Below are 21,161 nucleotides of genomic sequence, written 5' to 3' on the forward strand. Positions count from 1 at the left end.
GATCCCGAGTCTTTTGTAATATTATTTTATAAGTTTAATTAAAAAACAAAAATTTTAATTAATTACGTTTTTCTATAAACCTCGTTGATTAGCAACGAGCTGCACAACATGTTTAAAAATCACGTAATACGCCTATGTTAGTTAGGGTGTTACAGTTTGTTGCCTCACAAACCTTTATTCTTTCCCATATAGTTCTAATGAGGGACTTTTAGTGGGCCATAGAAAAAAAAATTATTTTGGGCCCTTATTTAGAAAAAAATATAGTATTTTTGGAAATCAGTAAAAAAAATGATATAATTTTAAAAGGTAAATATTTTTTTTTGGGCCCCTGGGATAGGTGGGCCCTAGGCACAGGCCTAGCCCGCTTATGCCCAGGACTGGGCCTGGTTCTAATATACATATATGAATATAATCAATTTTTATTTTTACTTGATTGATATATTTTTATTATATAGGAATAATTGTAATAATAATTATATTTATAAATATTTACTATGTAGATATAGATTTTTTTTTAATTTTAGTATTGGAGACACGAAAAGGTTATGACCTTTTAATTTTGATTTCATAAATATTAATTAAATTAATATTATAACTAATAAATACAAACAACTTTATAGAATTGATTATTATACTAATTACTTATTAATTTAAACCTATTGTATGTGTCAATTTTTTATAATTTTATTAGTTTTTTTTTCTTTTTGTCATTTTATTTTTATTGAAATACTTAAATAAATAAGTACTCCATAAATGTGCAAGTAAATAAAAAAAAAATACTGTATTATTTTATCGATTATATTAAAACTTTTTCTTAATTTATTACATAAATTTGTATTTTTTATATTTTTTTAAAAAAATTTAATAATGCTTTAATTTATTTTATTACATGCATTTATATATACATGTGTATTTATGTACTAATTTATTTATATATGTTTTTCAACAATTACAAAGCTATAAATAAATAAAAAGTATAATAATACGTTAATAAAAATTAATAATATAAATCAATAAAGTAATTTTGTTGAATATTGTTTCCTTCACTATTATGTTATTATTTTATTTATTCTTGCATTTATATTTTTGTTTAAATTTAATTTTTTTATAATTAATTTTTATTTGTGTTATTTTTATGGGGAATTATTCTATATATTATTTTTTTTAACCTTTTTTCTTTTTCAAATTTACGGTTTGGATTTCTAAAGTGGTTGCAGCGCTAGTTGCAATAGGGGTTTCTGTACGATTTTTTGTTGTAATTTAAGTTGCAGCGCTAGTTGCAATAGGAGTTTCTATGCCTAATTCCATAAAAATGCAAAAAAAATTGTTTTGAAGTGTAAAAATGAAAAAACTCTTTTCATTATGCCTTATTATTTTGTATTGCTAAAAAATATTACCTTATTCTATTTATTTTATTGACTTTAATACTTGATGTTGACCCATTTTTTTTCAACCAATATTTTTTATTTTGTCAATAAAAAACATACAACATTTATTAACAATTATATTAGTGCATAATGGATAGTGTATAATCATATTTGATTATTATATAATTATGGTTTTATTCTAATTGTATTGTTGAAAAATAATTTTGAATTATTATTTGTATTAAAGTTGATATTACCTCATAATTTTTTGTAACTTTTATTATCAATTTATCAATATATGTTTATATAAAATCTATTAATAATTATGTTTAAAGTAAGACTTGAAACAATAATAAAGTTCATTTCACATTAAAAAAATTATTAAATGGGTAACACATCAAAATATCAAGACTAAGAAAAAGAAACCAACATTTTCTGTGCATTTTTAGTAATTGTGAATAATATTACTGTAATAATTCATCTATATAATTTTTTATTTTTTTTACATATGTATATTTGTAGATTTCAATATCTTATGGAAGTACTTGCAACACCCATAATGTTTTTAGTATTTTTCTAAATGATTAGACATGTTATGACTTTAAACAATTACTCTCTTCTTTAGAAAGAACATGAGTAATGTATGGATTTTTTTTATCTTTTTAGTCTTTATGAATTTTTCTTTTTTTAGTCTTTTATTTAGTTAAATTGTTTTCAATTATAAGAAAGAAAAAAAATTCAAACTCGAACTCAAGACTTTCTCTTTGTGATGAGAAAGTTATATTGTATCGATATAGAAGAGAGAGCCTAGAGAAAGTGATGCGGTATCCTTTTCTAATATTCTCTACCTTCTTTAATTTTTAGTCTTCCCTTATTTTTTCTATTCAACATTTATTAATAACAAAATTTAATGAAAAAAATATGAAATTCTAATAGGCAAATTGTGTTAATCAAAATTTCTATTATTTAACTTGTAATTATAGAGTATGTCATAAATGATAATCCATACTTATAAAAAAGATTAAAAAGCTTGATAACGAATCCTTATCATGCGATAATATTTTTGTCCACATGTATTTTATTGTGAATTGTATAGTTTTTTTATCCTTTATGTGTTCTATATGTATCATTTATAATAATTTATATGATTTTTATTTTTGTATTTTTCGATTTTATTTTTACAGAAATGCATGATTTTGAGAAAATAATATAAATTGTATATTATACAACTTATTTACTACAAATATTTTGCAACCACAAAAAAAAAAAATTACAAGACCGCGCTTTGTGCGGCTTAATTACCTAGTTAATTAAATAATTAATTAACCCAAAAAGACAAACTCCATAGGGATAAGGACAAGCATAGGCGCCTACCATTGTCTTTAGAACAAGGTTGGTGTTTTTGTCTTGACAAATCTTGTCTCAACAAATTTCGCCTTAACAATTTTTGTCTTTTTCCTATTTAATTAATTTGAAAAAATTATTTATTTTTGTAATAAATAAATAATTACTATTTTGCCAATTCAAAATAGATTTTTTTGAACATCTTTATACAACTCTTTATCTCTACCCTTGACAGTGTTTTAAGGTGACAATTCATGGACCGTGGACCTATAATTCTAAGCTCTAATAAACTAAATTATTTATTGAGTCTCATCAACCAAATAATCTCTTGTTTATTAATTCTATGATTACTCCACTATAAATATGAAATTGCACTCTTAGTAATTATAAAATTATATTTACTGAGTTGAACTACAGTGTCCATTGATATAATCATTCTAGTGATTAGCTCTTCACGTGTTGGTTCGTATTTAGTTTTGGTCAAAATACTATTTTACTTTTCTAATTACTTCTTTATCCTTTAGTTCCATTAATTCACAAGTAGAAGTATAATTCAAGATCTCATTTGAATTTGCGCGTAACTTTCCAGTACTGGAATTAACACATAAAGGGAACCAACATTTGATCCGTTAGAAAATTCAAGGTTCCATAATTGTACATCATGTTCTCAGCCATCCATGTTATTAAATTCCCATAATAGAAGTTGTAAGAATCATCTTCTCTGAGAAACTTTAACGAGAGAATTAAAGAAACTAATAACATGAACATGAGTTCATGATAACTCAAGATTTAGGTCGATCTACTATTGATCATCGTTATGATATCAATTAGGTCTTTATGATAAATGACATGTTGATAAAGATAACTTTATTCATACCAGTCATTGTCATATATAATCTCTATTATATACAACACCTCACTGTGATGTCACACTACATCCGTATCCGAACCAAGATTACTTACACCGAAGAATAGGCATCAATGAATCGTATACTAGCAACCATTGATTAAAGATTTCATAACTTTAATATGTTTCTGAATATTTTATTCATAGTTAAGTGGTCTTAGTTCTCTGTACAGCTACAAGCCACAACCTCATATATGAATAAGAAATTTTTCGATATTTAATATAAATTATTTATAATAAATATTAATAATTTAACAATCAAGCATATATAAAAATGTTCAACTCTTTATTAATAATAAAAAATGTCTTTATAGGCTTTTCAAGGCATAAACCCAACAATCTCCCATTTGCTCTAAAAGCAAACTGGGTATCTCCCTTAGTTTATATGACCCATAAAAGATTTTACTTGTAGCGACTTTGTGAATGGATTTGCTAGGTTATGTTCTGACACAATCTCCAAGATCGTCACATCACCTCCCTCTACTATATCTTTTAGTAGATGATACTTTCTCTTAATATGTTTGCCTCTCTTGTGGCTCCTTGGAGTTAGCCACCACGCCACTATTTGTCACAATAAAGCACTAGTGGTTTTTTTTACTTTTGGAACTACTTCCAGAGCAATGTAGAATTTCTTCAACCAAACTGATGTTGGGTTTTGTACCCTAAATAAAACCCATTTCAATATAATCAGATTTACTTATTAATAAAGATCAGAAATAACATTTTATGTTGCATGGTTCACATGATTTATTTCATGATTATATATATATAATGTATGAATTCTATTTAAGTCCAGAACATATGAATTTGTTAGTGATTATAGTGTTGTCAGCACAGTGGAATATAATCTTAATTATATGTTCGAAAGTTTATTCCCTGATTTGTCAGAACACTGGATTTAGACTGACATGGTATAATCAGCGATAGGTATTCTTACACCTTGGAAAAGTGTTATGTCCTTTCCAGAACATTGGCAAAGTTTACCAGTATCGGATATGTGGAGTATACATCGGAAGGGACCGATATTGAACTTTGATTAGATATATTAGAATTTACCGTAATATCTATTCAATTCAATATCACTTGTTGATCCTAGATCAAATGATCTTAATCCTGATATGATTAGGTTCAATCTCAAGAGTGTTATTCGTGTTCTTTGATTTGTTAGTTAAGCCTACTTTTGGGTTAGGGTGATACGTACATTTTGGGAACACGGTAGTGCAATTGAGTGGGAGCGCTAACATAAATATAGAATCTATAGCTTCTATCTGGCGAATAGAAAGTAAAGGATGATTTCCTTCGAGCTTAACCAAACGAAAATAAATGGTGGAGTACTCATTTCACTTAGCTGAAATATCATTTATACAGGGTTAAGTATTTTAAGGATAAAATACATTGTAGGGTGTTACGGTAATTTAATCCCTTTACAGTGTAAATCATCTATATAGAGGATCATTGATCAAATTAGGATTATAACAATGGATAACTAATGATGTATCTATATCGTGGAACATATAGAGCGTTCTATATGACTGAGAGTGCAATTCCAAGTTCTAAGAGTGGATTCAATAAGGAATTAATAAGTTAGGGAATTTACTTGGTAAATTCGATTCGACTTATTGGAAGCTCGGTTATATAGACCCATGGTCCCCATACTAGTTGAGACCATACTGCTTGTAAGACTCAGTTAATTGATTTTAATTAATCAATTATAATTCTAAAAGTTAGACTATGTCTACTTTATGAATTTTCACTAGGCAAGGACGAAATTGTAAAGAAAAGAGATTCTAGGTTTATTTATTAATTAAGATACTTTATATGTCTAAATTAATAAATACATTAGATGGCAATATTATTTAATAATTGTTTTTAAGTTATTAAATAATTAGAATTGGCATTTGAATGGTTAAATTGGAAAATTGGCATTTTTAAGAAAATGGGAATGAGAAATAACAAAATGGGAAAGTTACAAAGTGAGGCCCAATTTCCTATTCTGGCCGCCCACTATGCAAAGCCCTTTACCATTTTATTTTTTCATTATTTTAATGCCACACAATTCTAACCTAAACCTAGAGGGCATTCTATAAATAGAAAGTGTTGGCTTCAGGAAACTCATGACTTTTGCACATTGTTTCCTTCAGAAAAAGCCTACACGCCACTTTCTCTCTCTTTTCCTCTCTACAATTTTGAAACCCTTGAGTGAATGAGTAGTGCCCACACACATCAAGTGGTACCTCAATCATAGTATGTAAGACTACGGAAAATCAGCACCAACAAGAAGGAGAGAAGGAGATCCAGATTCAGATCTTGATAATGCTCTGCTACAGAAAGGAATCAAGGGCTAGAGATCTGAATGGAAGGAGTCATAATATTCCGCTGCACCCAATGTAAGGTTTTCTTAAACTCTTTTGTGTTTATTTTCATTGTTTTAAAATTCATATTAGGATGTTAATAAAACATACTTGGTAGTAAATCTAGATCTTGGTAAAATATTTCCAACAACTGGCACCAGAGCCATGGTAATGATTTACTTTCATGTAATATGAATTAAAACGATGTTTAATATGTTTTGTGTTGATTTGGATGGTTTCATGTTGGTTTATGTGCTTATGTGATGAAAGTTTGTGTTGTACGAAATTTTTCCATAAAAAATAGTTTTTCTATTTCTGAAAATATTTTATTTGGATTCATTGTGAAAAATTAAGAAATTTTTGTTTTTACGGAACTCGATTCCGATAAAAATTGAAAGAGTTATGATTTTTGGAAAATCGGGGTTCAATGGTGTCCCCCACAAATTGCGATTTCTTGGGTTTTTTCCCAAAAAATCCAATTTTTTCATGCGATTGTTTCCCAAAATTCGATTTTTCTAATTTTAAATTTTTTCAATTTGAAATATTTCCAATCTTAAATATTTCCAATTTGAAATATTTCCTTTTTTTTAATACTTCCAATTTGGAATATTTTTAATTTTAAATATTTCCTATTATGGTCAGATTTAAAAATTTGTTAACTTCTTTAATATTTATATATTATTTAATTATAAGATTAGATATTTTGATATTTAACATATTTTAAATTAAAAGATAACTTTGTTTTTTTATTTAAAATATTATATTAAAATTATCTTATATGACAAATTAAATAATTAATAAATTTGAAATTAACATAGATATTTTTATAGATATACTTACCATAATTTTTTTTTCAAATTAAAAATTTGTTATTTTGTTAAATATTTAATTATTTATAAATTATAAGTTTAAAAATGATATTTTTCTGTATATATCATTTTTTCTTTATTGGAAATTTATAAATCATATCTTAAATATTTAAATAACTTAGATATTTTATAGAAATTTGAATATTGCTTAATTTTAGATATTTTGACATATAATTATGGTAATTATTATTTATTTATTATTTTATTCCTAAAATAATAATTATCTAACCAAATCTATTTTAAAATTGGTTTATTTTATTAAATTATAAGATTTGAAAGTGATATTGAAGATTCTTTCTTTCAAATCATTTGTAAAGCCCGCTTAATTTAATTTAGAAATTAGCAGTTAATTATGATTATTTATGAAAATTATTTATAGCTATTTAAATAATTTATTATACTGTTATTTATGGAATTCAGAAATGCATGGTTATGTCATTCAGTAGTTTTCATATTTTGCATTTTCGGTGCCCGGTATTTTGGAACTCGGCGTTTGGCTCAGTAGAAATCACAACTTAGTATGTTAGTTGTTTGGGACGGTTTGTTAGACATTGGGAATGTCGGGAATGGCCGGGAATTTAGAATTTCCCAAAAATACCCCCTTTAGTGATTATTATGTGGTTTTAGTGTGGAGGGGCAAAATGGTCTTTTTGCCCCATTAGTATTTGTCTTTTTGTGATTTTGCTAAATGAAAATAAAATGTTTAATTATATTTTAGTTGGCTGAAATTAAGTGTTATTTGCCTTAAAAGTCTTTTTTCTTCTCACTTTCTACACTTAGTCAAAATTTGAGAAAAACATTTCAAAATCACACACTCAAAGCTCTCTCTCTCTCTCTCTCCCTTTTCGGCCAAGACTTGGGCTGCTAGGGCTGGGATTTTTCTGCTCAAATCTTGTGATTTTCATCTCCTCTTTGTGTAATCCAAGTCAAGGTTGGATCACTTATAACTTCTCTTGATATTTTCTTGTGTTTTAAGAAAGTGTGGTTTGATGCATGCATGAATTTGTGGCTGTTGTTATTGCTGTGTTTTATTGTTAATTTCTGTGGTGTAAGCATGTTAAATTGAGGTTAATTAAGCTGTTAGAAATGCATGTAATCTACCTTGTTTCAAGTTTGGATTTTCTAGCTCAAAAATGTAATTTTTGATGAAAATGTTGTGAAACTGTTGCTGTATTGTTGTTAGTGTTTTTATTTGTTTTCAGAGGTTATATTATGCTAGTTTAAGAGGATTTAAGTTGGTTTGAATGCATGCTAGGTGGTTTTGCTCAAGTTTGAGTTTAGAACTCAAAGCTTGAGCTTTAATGGCACTTTTCGTTTCTGTGATTTCTGGGTGGTTTTGGTGCCTTAGAATTGTTCTAGGGGAGGTATAGAACAGGTCTGGAAGGTTTCAATCAATTTGGGATTGATTTGAGCAAGATATGAATTTTTGATTGTTGTCGCTCGCGAGGAACCTAATTCGGTTGTGCATCCGAATTCGGATGAGGGTGCCGAATTTTCCCGGAACCGAATTCGGTTAGGGCAACCTGCTGGGTTGGGGAAAATTCAGGGACCCTAGTTTTCCTCGTTTTTATGTTTTGGGGGGTAATGCCATGCTTTTTATCGATAGGGAAACTTTTAGTTCCTAGTTTAAGTCCCCGGGAAGTGATTTAGCGTGTCACTTATAGTGTTGTGATTTTTATGGTTTAGGAGCCTGTAATCCGCCGCTCAGCTAAAGTTCCGGTCGGGTTGGCCGCACACGAATTCGAATCCGTAAGATTAGTATAACAGTATGCATATGTAGTTTACATGTTTAGCGTGCATGTAGGAAGCCTGTTAGATTACATTAGTTATGTATGTTGGCTTCGAACCACCCAACCCTGTCACGTCGGTACAGCCGGAGTATGACCAATGGCGGAGTATGACCGATTCGACCGATGAGGCTGACACTTGGTTGGTGGTTCTATACTATTGACTTATCCCGTCGGTACAGGCTGGAGTATGACCAGCAGCCGGAGTATGACCGGTTCGACCGATCAGGAGGATACTTGTCAATAGTACCGTCCCTATGAACGTTCAAAACTCAGTACCATGTTGGACATGGCAGTAGTGGCTCAGTACCGTGTTGGACACGGCAGTAGCGGGACTCAGTATCGTGTTGGACACGGCAGTTACGGTTATGATCAGGGGTATGGGCGTCTGATCATGACCGGGTTTTATGTATGTTTATTAGTATGCTTTTCTTACTGAGTATGTCGACTCACAGTTCTACGTTTATGTGTAGGTAAAGGCAAGGCTAAAGCTGATGGACCGTGAGCGAGCTTGTGAAGATTGTACATGTCGGGGCGGTTAGACCTGGAGCGTACGATCATCGGGACAGCGAGGCTGAGTTTGTAACTGGTCGCTAGGCGACTTTTATTTTGTGTATCAGTTAAACAGTTAAATCTTTTTGTAAATGATTTTATAATCGGGATCCCGAGTCTTTTGTAATATTATTTTAATTAATCACATTTTTCCATAAACCTCGTTGATTAGCAACGAGCTGCACAGCATGTTTAAAAACCACGTAATACGCCTATGTTAGTTAGGGTGTTACAATTTGGTATCAGAGCCGCCAGGTTGTCTTCCGAAGATCGTCACGACATGTACAATCATCATCAGCAGTTAGCTCGTTTCACGGTTCAGTAAGCCTTTATTGCTTTAGTAGTTTATTTTATTCAGTTATGAAAAAGAAAAGCCTGTTAGGAAGCATGTTAGTAGCCTGATAGTAGAATAGGCGCATGTTTCGGTTTTAATTTCCAAATTAAGCGGCATTAGTAAGCTCTCCTTGAATACGACCTGATATGCCAACTCTCGGTTTCGCAGGCGGTTCTAATCAGATGGACGCCAGGCGGACTACCAGGAGTCAGGGCAACTCCGTAGGGTCGAACCAAGGACAGGGAGCTCAGTTTCCCCCACCTGTTAGGGGCCGAGGTAGAGGTCCCCGAGGAAGGGCTCGTGGACGGGGTGGTGAGAACCCGCCACAGGCTGCCCAGGCTCCCCCAGCCGATCAGGGAGCCCAGAATTGGGAGTTGCGGTTTGCGGAAATGCAAGCCCGGATTGAAGAGCAAGACCTCGAGATTCAGAGGTTGAGACAGCAGGGTGCTCCTACAGTTCCAGTGCCCGTAGTTCCAGTGGCACCTGCCCCTGCTGCTCAGGCCGAGATAGTGGTGGCGGCCCATAGATTGGAACCTCTGTATGAGCGGTTCCGGAAGCAAGCACCTCCGGTTTTCCTGGGAGGTCCGGACATGATGAAAGCCGAGCAGTGGCTGACGGTGATTACCAAGATCCTGAATTTCATGGGTGTCACCGGTAACGACAGAGTGGTGTGTGCCACTTTCCAGTTCCAGGAGGACGCTCTAGTTTTGTGGGACATGGTGTCGCAGATCCACGACGTCACCACCATGACCTTGGAAAGGTTCCAGGAACTCTTCAACGCGAAGTACTATAATGAGGCGGTCAGAAGCGCCAAGAGGAAAGAGTTCGCTCACCTGACCCAGCGTGAGAATATGAGCGTCACTGAGTATACTACTCAGTTTGATCGGTTGGCGAGGTTAGCCTCGGGAATTGTGCCGATCGACTTCAGAAAGAAGGAGAAGTATCTGGACGGGTTGAATGCCAAGATCAAACATGATATGATGATTACCACAGACGACAGCACCACCTATGCTCAGATGGTGGAGAAGGCACTGCGAGCTGAGGGCGCAGTTGGGTGTATGTCGGAGTCAGCTAGTACTCCGGTGAGTGGCGGGGCTCCTACCCCTCCTGCATCAGGTTTCAGCAGGGGGAGTAGTGGTTCGGCCATTGATCAGAGGAAGAGAGCACCCACTGCTTCCGGTGGCTCGAGTCAGAACAAGAGGTTCCGCGGGAACCAGAACAGAGGGAGTCGTCTTGGTGGTACTGAGACCCGATTCTCCTATCCCGAGTGCCCTAGCTGCAAAAGGCACCATCGGGGTGAGTGCAAAGGTCAGGGATGCTTTCACTGTGGCATGCCCGGACACTTCAAGAGGGACTGTCCCCAGCTCCGATCAGAGGCACCGAGAGCTCTAGCGATACCCACTCCAGCCAGGGTATTCGCTATCACTCAGGCTGATGCAGATGCCAGCCCATCAGTTGTCACAGGTCAGCTTTCTATTAATAACTCGCTATATTCAGTGCTGTTTGATTCTAGGGCTACACATTCTTATGTGGCGGCCAGAGTCTTTAGTAAATTGGGTAGACCGTTCGATAGATATGAATCAGGGTTTGGAACCCTATTACCTGGCGGAGAATTGGTTATCTCCAATAGGTGGATTAGGTCTATGCCGATCAGGATAGATGGTAGAGAGTTAAGTGCTGATCTGATAGAGATGAGTTTAGTCGAATTTGATATTATTTTAGGAATGGATTTCCTATCTAAATATCCGGCGAGCATTGATTGTAAAAGGAAGATGGTGATCTTCCAACCGGAAAGTGAAGAACAATTCGTGTTCGTTGGTTCAGTTCAGGGATCCCGGATCCCGGTGATTTCGGCCATGTCAGCTAGACATTTATTGCATGGCGGTTGTTTAGGGTTTCTGGCCGTGGTGGTGGACACCACTCGGCCAGATACCATTCGGCCAGAGGACATCAGGGTGGTTCGGGAATTTTTGGATGTTTTTCCCGAAGAACTTCCAGGGTTACCACCTCAGCGGGAGATTGACTTCGTGATAGACTTGGCACCAGGGGTGGAACCGGTTTCCAAAGCCCCGTATAGAATGGCTCCAGCTGAACTTATGGAATTAAAGATTCAGCTCCAAGGGTTGCTTGACATAGGGTTCATTCGGCCCAGTGTGTCACCCTGGGGAGCCCCGGTTTTATTCGTCAAGAAGAAGGATGGATCTATGAGGATGTGCATCGACTACAGGGAGTTGAACAAGCTAACGGTGAAGAATAAATATCCATTACCTAGGATCGATGATTTGTTCGATCAGCTTCAGGGGAAGACGGTCTTTTCTAAGATTGATCTCCGTTCGGGTTATCATCAGTTGAGAATCCGAGAGGAGGACATTCCGAAGACGGCTTTCCGCACTAGGTATGGACATTACGAATTTCTGGTTATGTCATTCGGACTAACCAATGCTCCTGCATCATTCATGGACTTGATGAATAGAGTATTCAAGGATTTCCTCGATATCTGTGTGATTGTGTTTATCGACGACATCCTCGTGTACTCTCAATCAGAAGAGGAGCATGAGTTACATCTTCAGATGGTACTGCAACGACTTCGAGAACATAAGCTTTATGCCAAGTTCAAGAAATGTGAGTTCTGGCTATCTCAGGTGTCCTTCCTAGGGCACATTGTGAGCAAAGATGGGATCAAGGTTGATCACGGGAAGATCGAATCCGTCAGGGATTGGCCGAGACCGAAGACAGTGACAGAGATCAGAAGCTTCTTAGGTCTAGCTGGGTACTACCGTAGGTTCGTGGAAGGGTTTTCTAAAATTTCAATGCCCCTAACCGAACTTACAAAGAAAAATCAGCGGTTCATTTGGTCAGACAAGTGCGAAGCTAGCTTTCAGGAGCTAAAGCAAAGGTTGATTACCGCTCCAGTGCTAGCTTTGCCTTCGGACAAGGAGAAGTTCGTAGTTTATTGTGACGCATCCAAACAGGGTTTGGGGTGTGTATTGATGCAAGCCGGTCGGGTTATCGCTTATGCCTCCCGTCAGTTAAAGGATTATGAACAGCGATACCCGACTCATGATCTAGAGTTGGCCGCAGTGGTTTTTGCATTGAAGATTTGGCGGCATTATCTTTACGGGGAAAAGTGCGAGATCTATACCGACCATAAAAGTCTCAAATATTTCTTTACTCAGAAGGATTTGAATATGAGACAGAGGCGTTGGTTGGAATTAGTGAAAGATTACGATTGTGAGATCCTCTATCACCCCGGAAAAGCCAATGTAGTGGCCGATGCCCTGAGCAGAAAGGGTCCCGGGCAAGTAGCTAGTATGGTTCGGATCTCACCTCAGCTAGCAGAGGTTATGGTTAGATCCAGCATTGAGTTTGTGGTAGGTCAGCTTCACAACTTAACGCTGCAATATGATCTGTTGGAAAGAATAAAAGTTGCTCAGATGACGGATCCAGAGTTAGTGAAGATCCGAGATGAGGTGTTGGCTGGTCAAGCCAAGGACTTTTCAGTGTCAGACAGTGGGATGCTTTTATATAAAGCCAGGGTTTGTGTTCCGAATAGTGTGGAACTTAGGAATGAGATCTTTGAGGAGGCTCATTCTACCACGTATTCTCTGCATCCCGGCACCACTAAGATGTACCAAGATTTGAAACCGTACTTTTGGTGGAGCGGTATGAAGAAGAATTTGGTAGAATTCGTATCGAGATGCCTCACTTGTCAGCAGATTAAGGCTGAACATCAGAGACCCGACAGGTTGTTGCAGCCTCTAACCCTACCAGAATGGAAATGGGAAGATATCACGATGGATTTTGTGGTCGGGTTACCTAGGACCACGGGTTTATTTGATTCCATCTGGGTAGTGGTGGATCGATTTACGAAATCTGCTCATTTTCTGCCGGTTAGAACAACATTTACAGTGGATCAGTTGGCAGAACTGTATGTCAGAGAGATAGTAAGACTTCACGGGGTACCGAAGTCTATTGTTTCGGACAGGGATCTGAAGTTCACCTCCAAATTTTGGCAAAGTTTGCAACGGGCAATGGGTACAAGGCTGAAATTTAGTACAACATTCCATCCTCAGACAGATGGTCAGTCCGAAAGGACAATTCAGATATTGGAGGACATGTTGAGAGCCTGTGTTATGGACTTTGAAGGCTCATGGAATAAGTATCTACCGTTGATAGAATTTTCTTACAACAACAGTTATCAGAGTACGATAGGGATGGCTCCCTATGAACTGTTATACGGTAGGAAGTGTAGGTCTCCCATCCACTGGGATGAGACAGGGGAGAGGAAATACCTAGGTCCAGAGTCAGTGCAGCGGACCAATGAGGCAATAGAAAAGATAAAAGCTAGAATGCTTGCCTCACAGAGCAAACAGAAGAGTTACGCAGATCCGAAACGCAGAGATGTTGAGTTCCAAGTAGGGGACCATGTGTTTTTACGGGTATCTCCGATGAAGGGGATTAAACGTTTCGGGAAAAGAGGCAAGTTATGCCCTAGATTTACAAGACCTTTCGAGATTCTCGAGAAGATAGGTCAAGTGGCATATCGGTTAGCATTGCCTCCAGCCTTATCAGCAGTTCACAACGTATTCCATGTCTCGATGTTGAGAAAATACGTTTCAGATCCCTCTCATATACTCAGTTATGAGAGTCTTGAGCTACAGCCAGACATGACTTATGAGGAACAGCCAGTGCAGATCCTGGATAGAAAGGATAAAGTCCTTCGGAATAAGACCATAGCATTGGTCAAGGTTCTCTGGAGAAACAGCAAGGTGGAGGAAGCCACCTGGGAGCTAGAGTCAGATATGAAAGCTCAATATCCAGACTTATTCAGGTTAGATTTCGGGGACGAAATCCTTTTAAGGGGGGGGGGGATAGTTGTAAAGCCCGCTTAGTTTAATTTGGAAATTAGCAGTTAATTATGATTAATTATGAAAATTATTTATAGCTATTTAAATAATTTATTATACTGTTATTTATGGAATTCAGAAATGCATGGTTATGTCATTCAGTAGTTTTCATATTTTGCATTTTCGGTTCCCGGTATTTTGGAACTCGGCGTTTGGCTCAGTAGAAATCACAACTTAGTATGTTAGTTGTTTGGGACGGTTTGTTAGACATTGGGAATGTCGGGAATGGCCGGGAATTTAGAATTTTCCAAAAATACCCCCTTTAGTGATTATTATGTGGTTTTAGTGTGGAGGGGCAAAATGGTCTTTTTGCCCCATTAGTATTTGTCTTTTTGTGATTTTGCTAAATGAAAATAAAATGTTTAATTATATTTTAGTTGGCTGAAATTAAGTGTTATTTGCCTTAAAAGTCTTTTTTCTTCTCACTTTCTACACTTAGTCAAAATTTGAGAAAAACATTTCAAAATCACACACTCAAAGCTCTCTCTCTCTCTCCCTTTTCGGCCAAGACTTGGGCTGCTAGGGCTGGGATTTTTCTGCTCAAATCTTGTGATTTTCATCTCCTCTTTGTGTAATCCAAGTGAAGGTTGGATCACTTATAACTTCTCTTGATGTTTTCTTGTGTTTTAAGAAAGTGTGGTTTGATGCATGCATGAATTTGTGGCTGTTGTTATTGCTGTGTTTTATTGTTAATTTCTGTGGTGTAAGCATGTTAAATTGAGGTTAATTAAGCTGTTAGAAATGCATGTAATCTACCTTGTTTCAAGTTTGGATTTTCTAGCTCAAAAATGTAATTTTTGATGAAAATGTTGTGAAACTGTTGCTGTATTGTTGTTAATGTTTTTATTTGTTTTCAGAGGTTATATTATGCTAGTTTAAGAGGATTTAAGTTGGTTTGAATGCATGCTAGGTGGTTTTGCTCAAGTTTGAGTTTAGAACTCAAAGCTTGAGCTTTAATGGCACTTTTCGTTTCTGTGATTTCTGGGTGGTTTTGGTGCCTTAGAATTGTTCTAGGGGAGGTATAGAACAGGTCTGGAAGGTTTGAATCAATTTGGGATTGATTTGAGCAAGATATGAATTTTTGATTGTTGCTGCCTGCGAGGAACCGGAATTCCGGTTGTGCATCCGGAATTCCGGATGAGGGTGCTGAATTTTCCCAGAACCGGAATTCCGGTTGGGCAACCGGTCTACCGGTTGGGGAAAATTCAGGGACCCTAGTTTTCCTCGTTTTTATGTTTTGGGGGGTAATGCCATGCTTTTTATCGATAGGGAAACTTTTAGTTCCTAGTTTAAGTCCCCGGGAAGTGATTTAGCGTGTCACTTATAGTGTTGTGATTTTTATGGTTTAGGAGCCTGTAATCCGCCGCTCAGCTAAAGTTCCAGTCAGGTTGACCGGCACACCTGAATTCAGAATCCAGGTAAGATTAGTATAACAGTATGCATATGTAGATTACATGTTTAGCGTGCATGTAGGAAGCCTGTTAGATTACATTAGTTATGTATGTTGGCTTCGAACCACCCAACCCTGTCACGTCGGTACAGGCTGGAGTATGACCAATGGCGGAGTATGACCGGTTCGACCGATCAGGCTGACACTTGGTTGGTGGTTCTGTACTATTGACTTATCCCGTCGGTACAGGCTGGAGTATGACCAGCAGCCGGAGTATGACCGGTTCGACCGATCAGGAGGATACTTGTCAATGGTACCGTCCCTATGAACGTTCAAAACTCAGTACCATGTTGGACATGGCAGTAGTGGCTCAGTACCGTGTTGGACACGGCAGTAGCGGGACTCAGTATCGTGTTGTACACGGCAGTTAAGGTTATGATCAGGGGTATGGGCGTCTGATCATGACCGGGTTTTATGTATGTTTATTAGTATGCTTTTCTTACTGAGTCTGTCGACTCACAGTTCTACGTTTATGTGTAGGTGAAGGCAAGGCTAAAGCTGATGGACCGTGAGCGAGCTTGTGAAGATTGTACATGTCGGGGCGGTTAGACCTGGAGCGTACGATCATCGGGACAGCGAGGCTGAGTTTGTAACTGGTCGCTAGGCGACTTTAATTTTGTGTATCAGTTAAACAGTTAAATCTTTTTGTAAATGATTTTATAATCGGGATCCCGAGTCTTTTGTAATATTATTTTAATTAATCACATTTTTCCATAAACCTCGTTGATTAGCAACGAGCTGCACAACATGTTTAAAAATCACGTAATACGCCTATGTTAGTTAGGGTGTTACATCATTAATCTTATTTGATATTTAATTTAATTTGATTTAAATAAACCTAGATATTTTAAAATTAGTTTCCTTTATTTTGAGATTTTAGGGTTTGTTTTAACAACCCTAAATTTTCAAAATCTAGTTGGTTAGTTTAAGAATAATAATTTAATTATATTAATATCTTATTTCACATCTGTTACATGGACAATGTTTGTTTATTAATTTATATTGTTTATTCAAAAAAATTTTAACAAACCTATTATTTATTTGATCTAAATTGCTATGATTAACTTGTTGACAGATCCAATGATCTGATTTTAATCATAGTCCAATTGTCAATAGATCTTATAAATAATTTGTAACAGGTAAATTTTGTACTTTTTTCATCTGTGTAAACCTAGTAACATGATAGGGCCCATCCAAATCATTTGACCTGTGTAAGCCTATATGTTTGCTATTGGGCTTAGATGCATATATGAAGCCCATTTAAGTTTTACTAAGTAAATGGACTAGGTTGCTAAAATAAAATTTGACATAAGTAATTTTATTTAGGTCCAATTAGATTTGGGCTTATTCAATAAATAACAATTGTTTATTTAAAGGTTAAATTCCTCTCTTTTGGGCCTTGTGTGAGAGTTGGGGGCCAATAGAAGTGGGTACGACATACTGAACCCAGCTCCCCCTCACATGAACTACCCCAATTGTGAAGGCCCATTTGCCTTATTTAAATAAGTGTATTAGGTTAATTATATTAGTCTATCCTAATTAAAATTGAGTTAGCAACATAATTAACTTTTAAAATATATGAAATTTATTTTTCATTTTAATATTTTAAAGTTAATTTTAGAAAAACACTTAGTTAATGAAATATATTCTAGATAGTTATTTCTATACTAGTTATTATTTCTAATATTAAATAGGAAAATATCATTGATTATGAAATTAATTGTTTAATAATTAATTTTGGTACAATCTAAGTTTAGAATATTTTCCTAGTATTAAACTAGAATTAATAATTAAGTTTCCTCTATACTTAATTATTTATTTCTTGAATTTAATACATTTAATTAAATTAAAAATTTCAATATCTAAGTTGATTTTCATCATGATACTTAAATATTGTTATTGTTAGAACTATTATTTTCTATAGTGACAAATTATGTCCTGTAGCATTGCAGTTGCGTCTTGGTCTCGTAGTGTTTTGTCTGGGGTTCGTACTGTTAGTGTTAGTCCACGTCAGCAAAGATATTTTAGGTTTTAATTGTTCAAATGGTAACAGCTGTCTATTTCGGGTTTCTTGGTTTAGCTGGGTATAAATACGATTTCTAGATATTTTGTTGACGTACTTTTTGATCGGAGATTTGGGATTACGTTTCTTTCGTCTTGTTTCTTCTGTACGTTTCATGGCAGGTCAGATCTTGGAGCTTGAGGATGTTCATCAATGGCGGAATGATCTGAATCTAGAATTGCTGAGTTCAAACTGAAGGGAGTTCAGTGTCATCTTCATCATCAGATCTGAAGGGATTTCAGGTTGAAGACATGTTGAAGAAGAGCTCAGTTGCAGCACAAGGGATTGTGCATTAACAATCAGTGTTCTTGATTGTTGTTGGTAATTCATTACTAATTGCTGTTAAGGTTGTATTTGATTCCTTTAGAGAGAATTGGAAATTGTAATATGAACCTTTGAGAATTAGTGGATGAATTTACCCTGGTTCGGGGAACCCAAGCACTAGTCGGCTGAGATGTGTTCTCAGTGCAGATGAAGCTTGTAAAATTCTGGTGTTGAATCTTTGATTTTGTTCTTTTTATATTCAAGCTTAAATCAAGATAAAATCAATCTAAATATGAAAAAGATAGGTTAGACAAGAACTTGGGTTTACATTTGGTATCAGAGCCAGCTATTTCTGTTAGAAATATTGATCCTTAGGGTTCTTGCAAGATTCGTTATTCTGAAATTTATTTTTGCTGCAATTCTTGATTTTTCTGCATTTTTTCTTTCTGCAACACCCAGTTGGAACTAACCCCCTCTCCAGACACGACTCTGGGAGTATACTGCTCTCTATCTTTGTTTTGTTTTTCCTTGTTAGTACAGGAATGGAGATGTTCAGAGAAGGAGGGTCCACATCACGACCCCCAATGCTGGAAGGTGCTAATTACCCATACTGGAAAACCAAAATGCGAGCATTCTTGAGGGCGGAGAATGAAAGAGTTTGGATGGCCATAGAAGATGGTTGGACATGCCCAATGATGATGGATAACGGTGTCACCAAACCAAAACCTACGAGCTTGTGGACTCCAGATGAGATGGAGAGGGCCAATTTTAATTCGAAGGCCATGCATGCTTTGTTCAATGCAGTGTCCACAAATCAATTGAAGGTCATTGCAAACTGTGAGATGGCCAAAGAGGCTTGGGAAAAACTACGAATTAAAAATGAAGGAACGGATGATGTAAAGAAATCCCGTCTTCGTGCTTTGGCAAAAGCGTTTGAAGATTTATCAATGGAGGAAGAAGAAACGGTAGCTGAGTTCCATGCTAAATTGTGTGACATATCAAATGAATGTTATGCTTTGGGAAAGACTTATTCTAATGCAAAACTGGTTCGTAAAGTCCTTGGAGTTCTACCTAGGAGATTTATGTCTAAAGTAACCTCCATTGAAGAAATGGGAAACGTGGAGGAACTGGATCTTGATGAACTGATTGGATCCTTGCAGAATTATGAAATGTCATTAACAAGGTGGAAGAAAGAAAAAAAGAAGATGGATGTGAACAAAGAAAAAGGGGACAATAATATTGCGTTCATTCACAAAGAAGAAAATAAGTCTATCCCAGATTTGTCTGCTGGTTTCTCAGATGAAGCTGTAGATTTGCTAACCAAGAACTATGCTAAATTCTTGAAAAGGAAGTACAAGAAACTGTGTTCTGAAGGTAAGAAAAATGCTTCCAAAAGAAATCCTCTTGAGAACTTCTGGCATGGTCAGCAACCCAGTGACAATAAGAGCATGGGCATTCAGTGTAGAAAATGTGATGGGTTCGGACACATTCAGGCCGAGTGTGCTAACACTCTCAAAAAGAAGAAAGCCCTTGTTGCCACCTGGAGCGATAGTGACGAAGAAAAAGTTTCTATTGCAAGCAAAAGTTCTAATGAGGATAAACAGGTAGTGGCTTTCATGGCTCAAAGTCATCAGTCTGTTGAATCTGAGGATGATGGAGTCTCCACTGTGTCTGAAGTCGACAGTAATGGAAGACAAAATGCATATGACGAGATGTTTGCTCAATGGGAATATATGACCAAGCAGATTAGAGGTCTGAATAGTGCCAAGGAGCAGATAGAGTCTGAAAAAGTCAAGGTGGAGGACACTGTTAAGAATCTCAACAAACTTCTTGATGAAAAGGACAATGAGATCTACAAGCTTTCAGCTGAACTCATAAGTGCTAAACAGGCTTTAGAGTTTATCCCTCCAGGAACGGCTGCCATCAATCAAACTCTTCAACTTCAAAAACCTTATGGTGATCGAACCTCTATTGGATACAAGATGTTGTATAAGCAAGGAGATAACTTGGGGGTAGAAGAGTCCATTACACCAGTGATCAACCTAGACAAAAAGGATGACAAGCAATCATCATTTCCCTCAACACCTCAGTCCTCAGACCCCACTGGAAAATTCCATGTTCCATCTGGACCTACCAAGGTGAAGTTCGATAGAAGAAGAATTGCCTGGGAGAATATATCTCAGATGGAGAGATTCATCCCAGTGTGTCACTTCTGTAACAGGAGGGGTCATATTAGACCCAGATGCTATAAGTGAGAACTACTTGAAAGCTATGATCAATCGACCTATGAGTTTTCAAAAACCCAATAAAACTCGAAAGGAAGGATCTCAATGTGAGTGGAGATTGAGGGCTGATCGTGAATCAAATGTTGGGTTGGTAGCTCAAGTTTCACTATCTGCATTTCTGGAAGGACAGTGGTACTTGGATAGTGGTTGCTCTCGACACATGACGGGCAACAAGAAATTGTTAGTCAATTACAAAGAAGCAAAGGAGGGAGTTGTCACTTTTGGTGATGGAAATAAGGGCCATATTATTGGAAAAGGAGACTTGGTGATGAGTAGAGCTGCACCTCTTACTGAAGTACTGTATGTGAAAGGACTCAAGGCAAATCTGATAAGCATCGGTCAACTTTGTGATGCAAATTACACTGTAAGTTTTTCTAAAACTCATTGTTTAGTTTCATTTGATGGGTGCTCAGTCTTAATAGGGAAGAGATCTAGTGATGGTAGTTATTTGTTGGACAATGTTGTCCTATGTAATAGTGCATCATTGGATAAATCAGATATTGGAGACTTTACTGCTATTCCAAAAGTTTTAACCAAAAGAAATAAGAGTGTTAAATCATCACCTCGTCTTTCAAGAGCTCATTCACTATTATTAGTGCTATGGTATGGTCTTCTAAACCTTATACTGTTGAATCTTGGGTTTAAACAAAGAAATGATGATGTTTTTGTCCTAGTGTATGCT

General features: G+C 36.0%; 1 protein-coding gene across 1 annotated transcript; it reads left to right on the plus strand.

The window, feature by feature from the left end:
* Positions 1-18,736: 18,736 nt before the first annotated feature.
* Positions 18,737-20,449, plus strand: LOC133032103 (uncharacterized). Its single transcript, XM_061105941.1, has one exon. It carries the CDS (start codon positions 18,737-18,739, stop codon positions 20,447-20,449), a length of 1,713 nt encoding a protein of 570 aa, XP_060961924.1.
* The last annotated feature ends 712 nt before the right edge of the window (positions 20,450-21,161 follow it).

Source organism: Cannabis sativa, chromosome X (genome assembly GCF_029168945.1).
Source record: "Cannabis sativa cultivar Pink pepper isolate KNU-18-1 chromosome X, ASM2916894v1, whole genome shotgun sequence".
Classification (NCBI taxonomy): domain Eukaryota; kingdom Viridiplantae; phylum Streptophyta; class Magnoliopsida; order Rosales; family Cannabaceae; genus Cannabis; species Cannabis sativa.

Bases quoted from the DNA above. Each gene is read 5' to 3' on its own strand.
- LOC133032103 (XM_061105941.1), top strand. From the start codon at position 18,737: ATGGAGATGTTCAGAGAAGGAGGGTCCACATCACGACCCCCAATGCTG.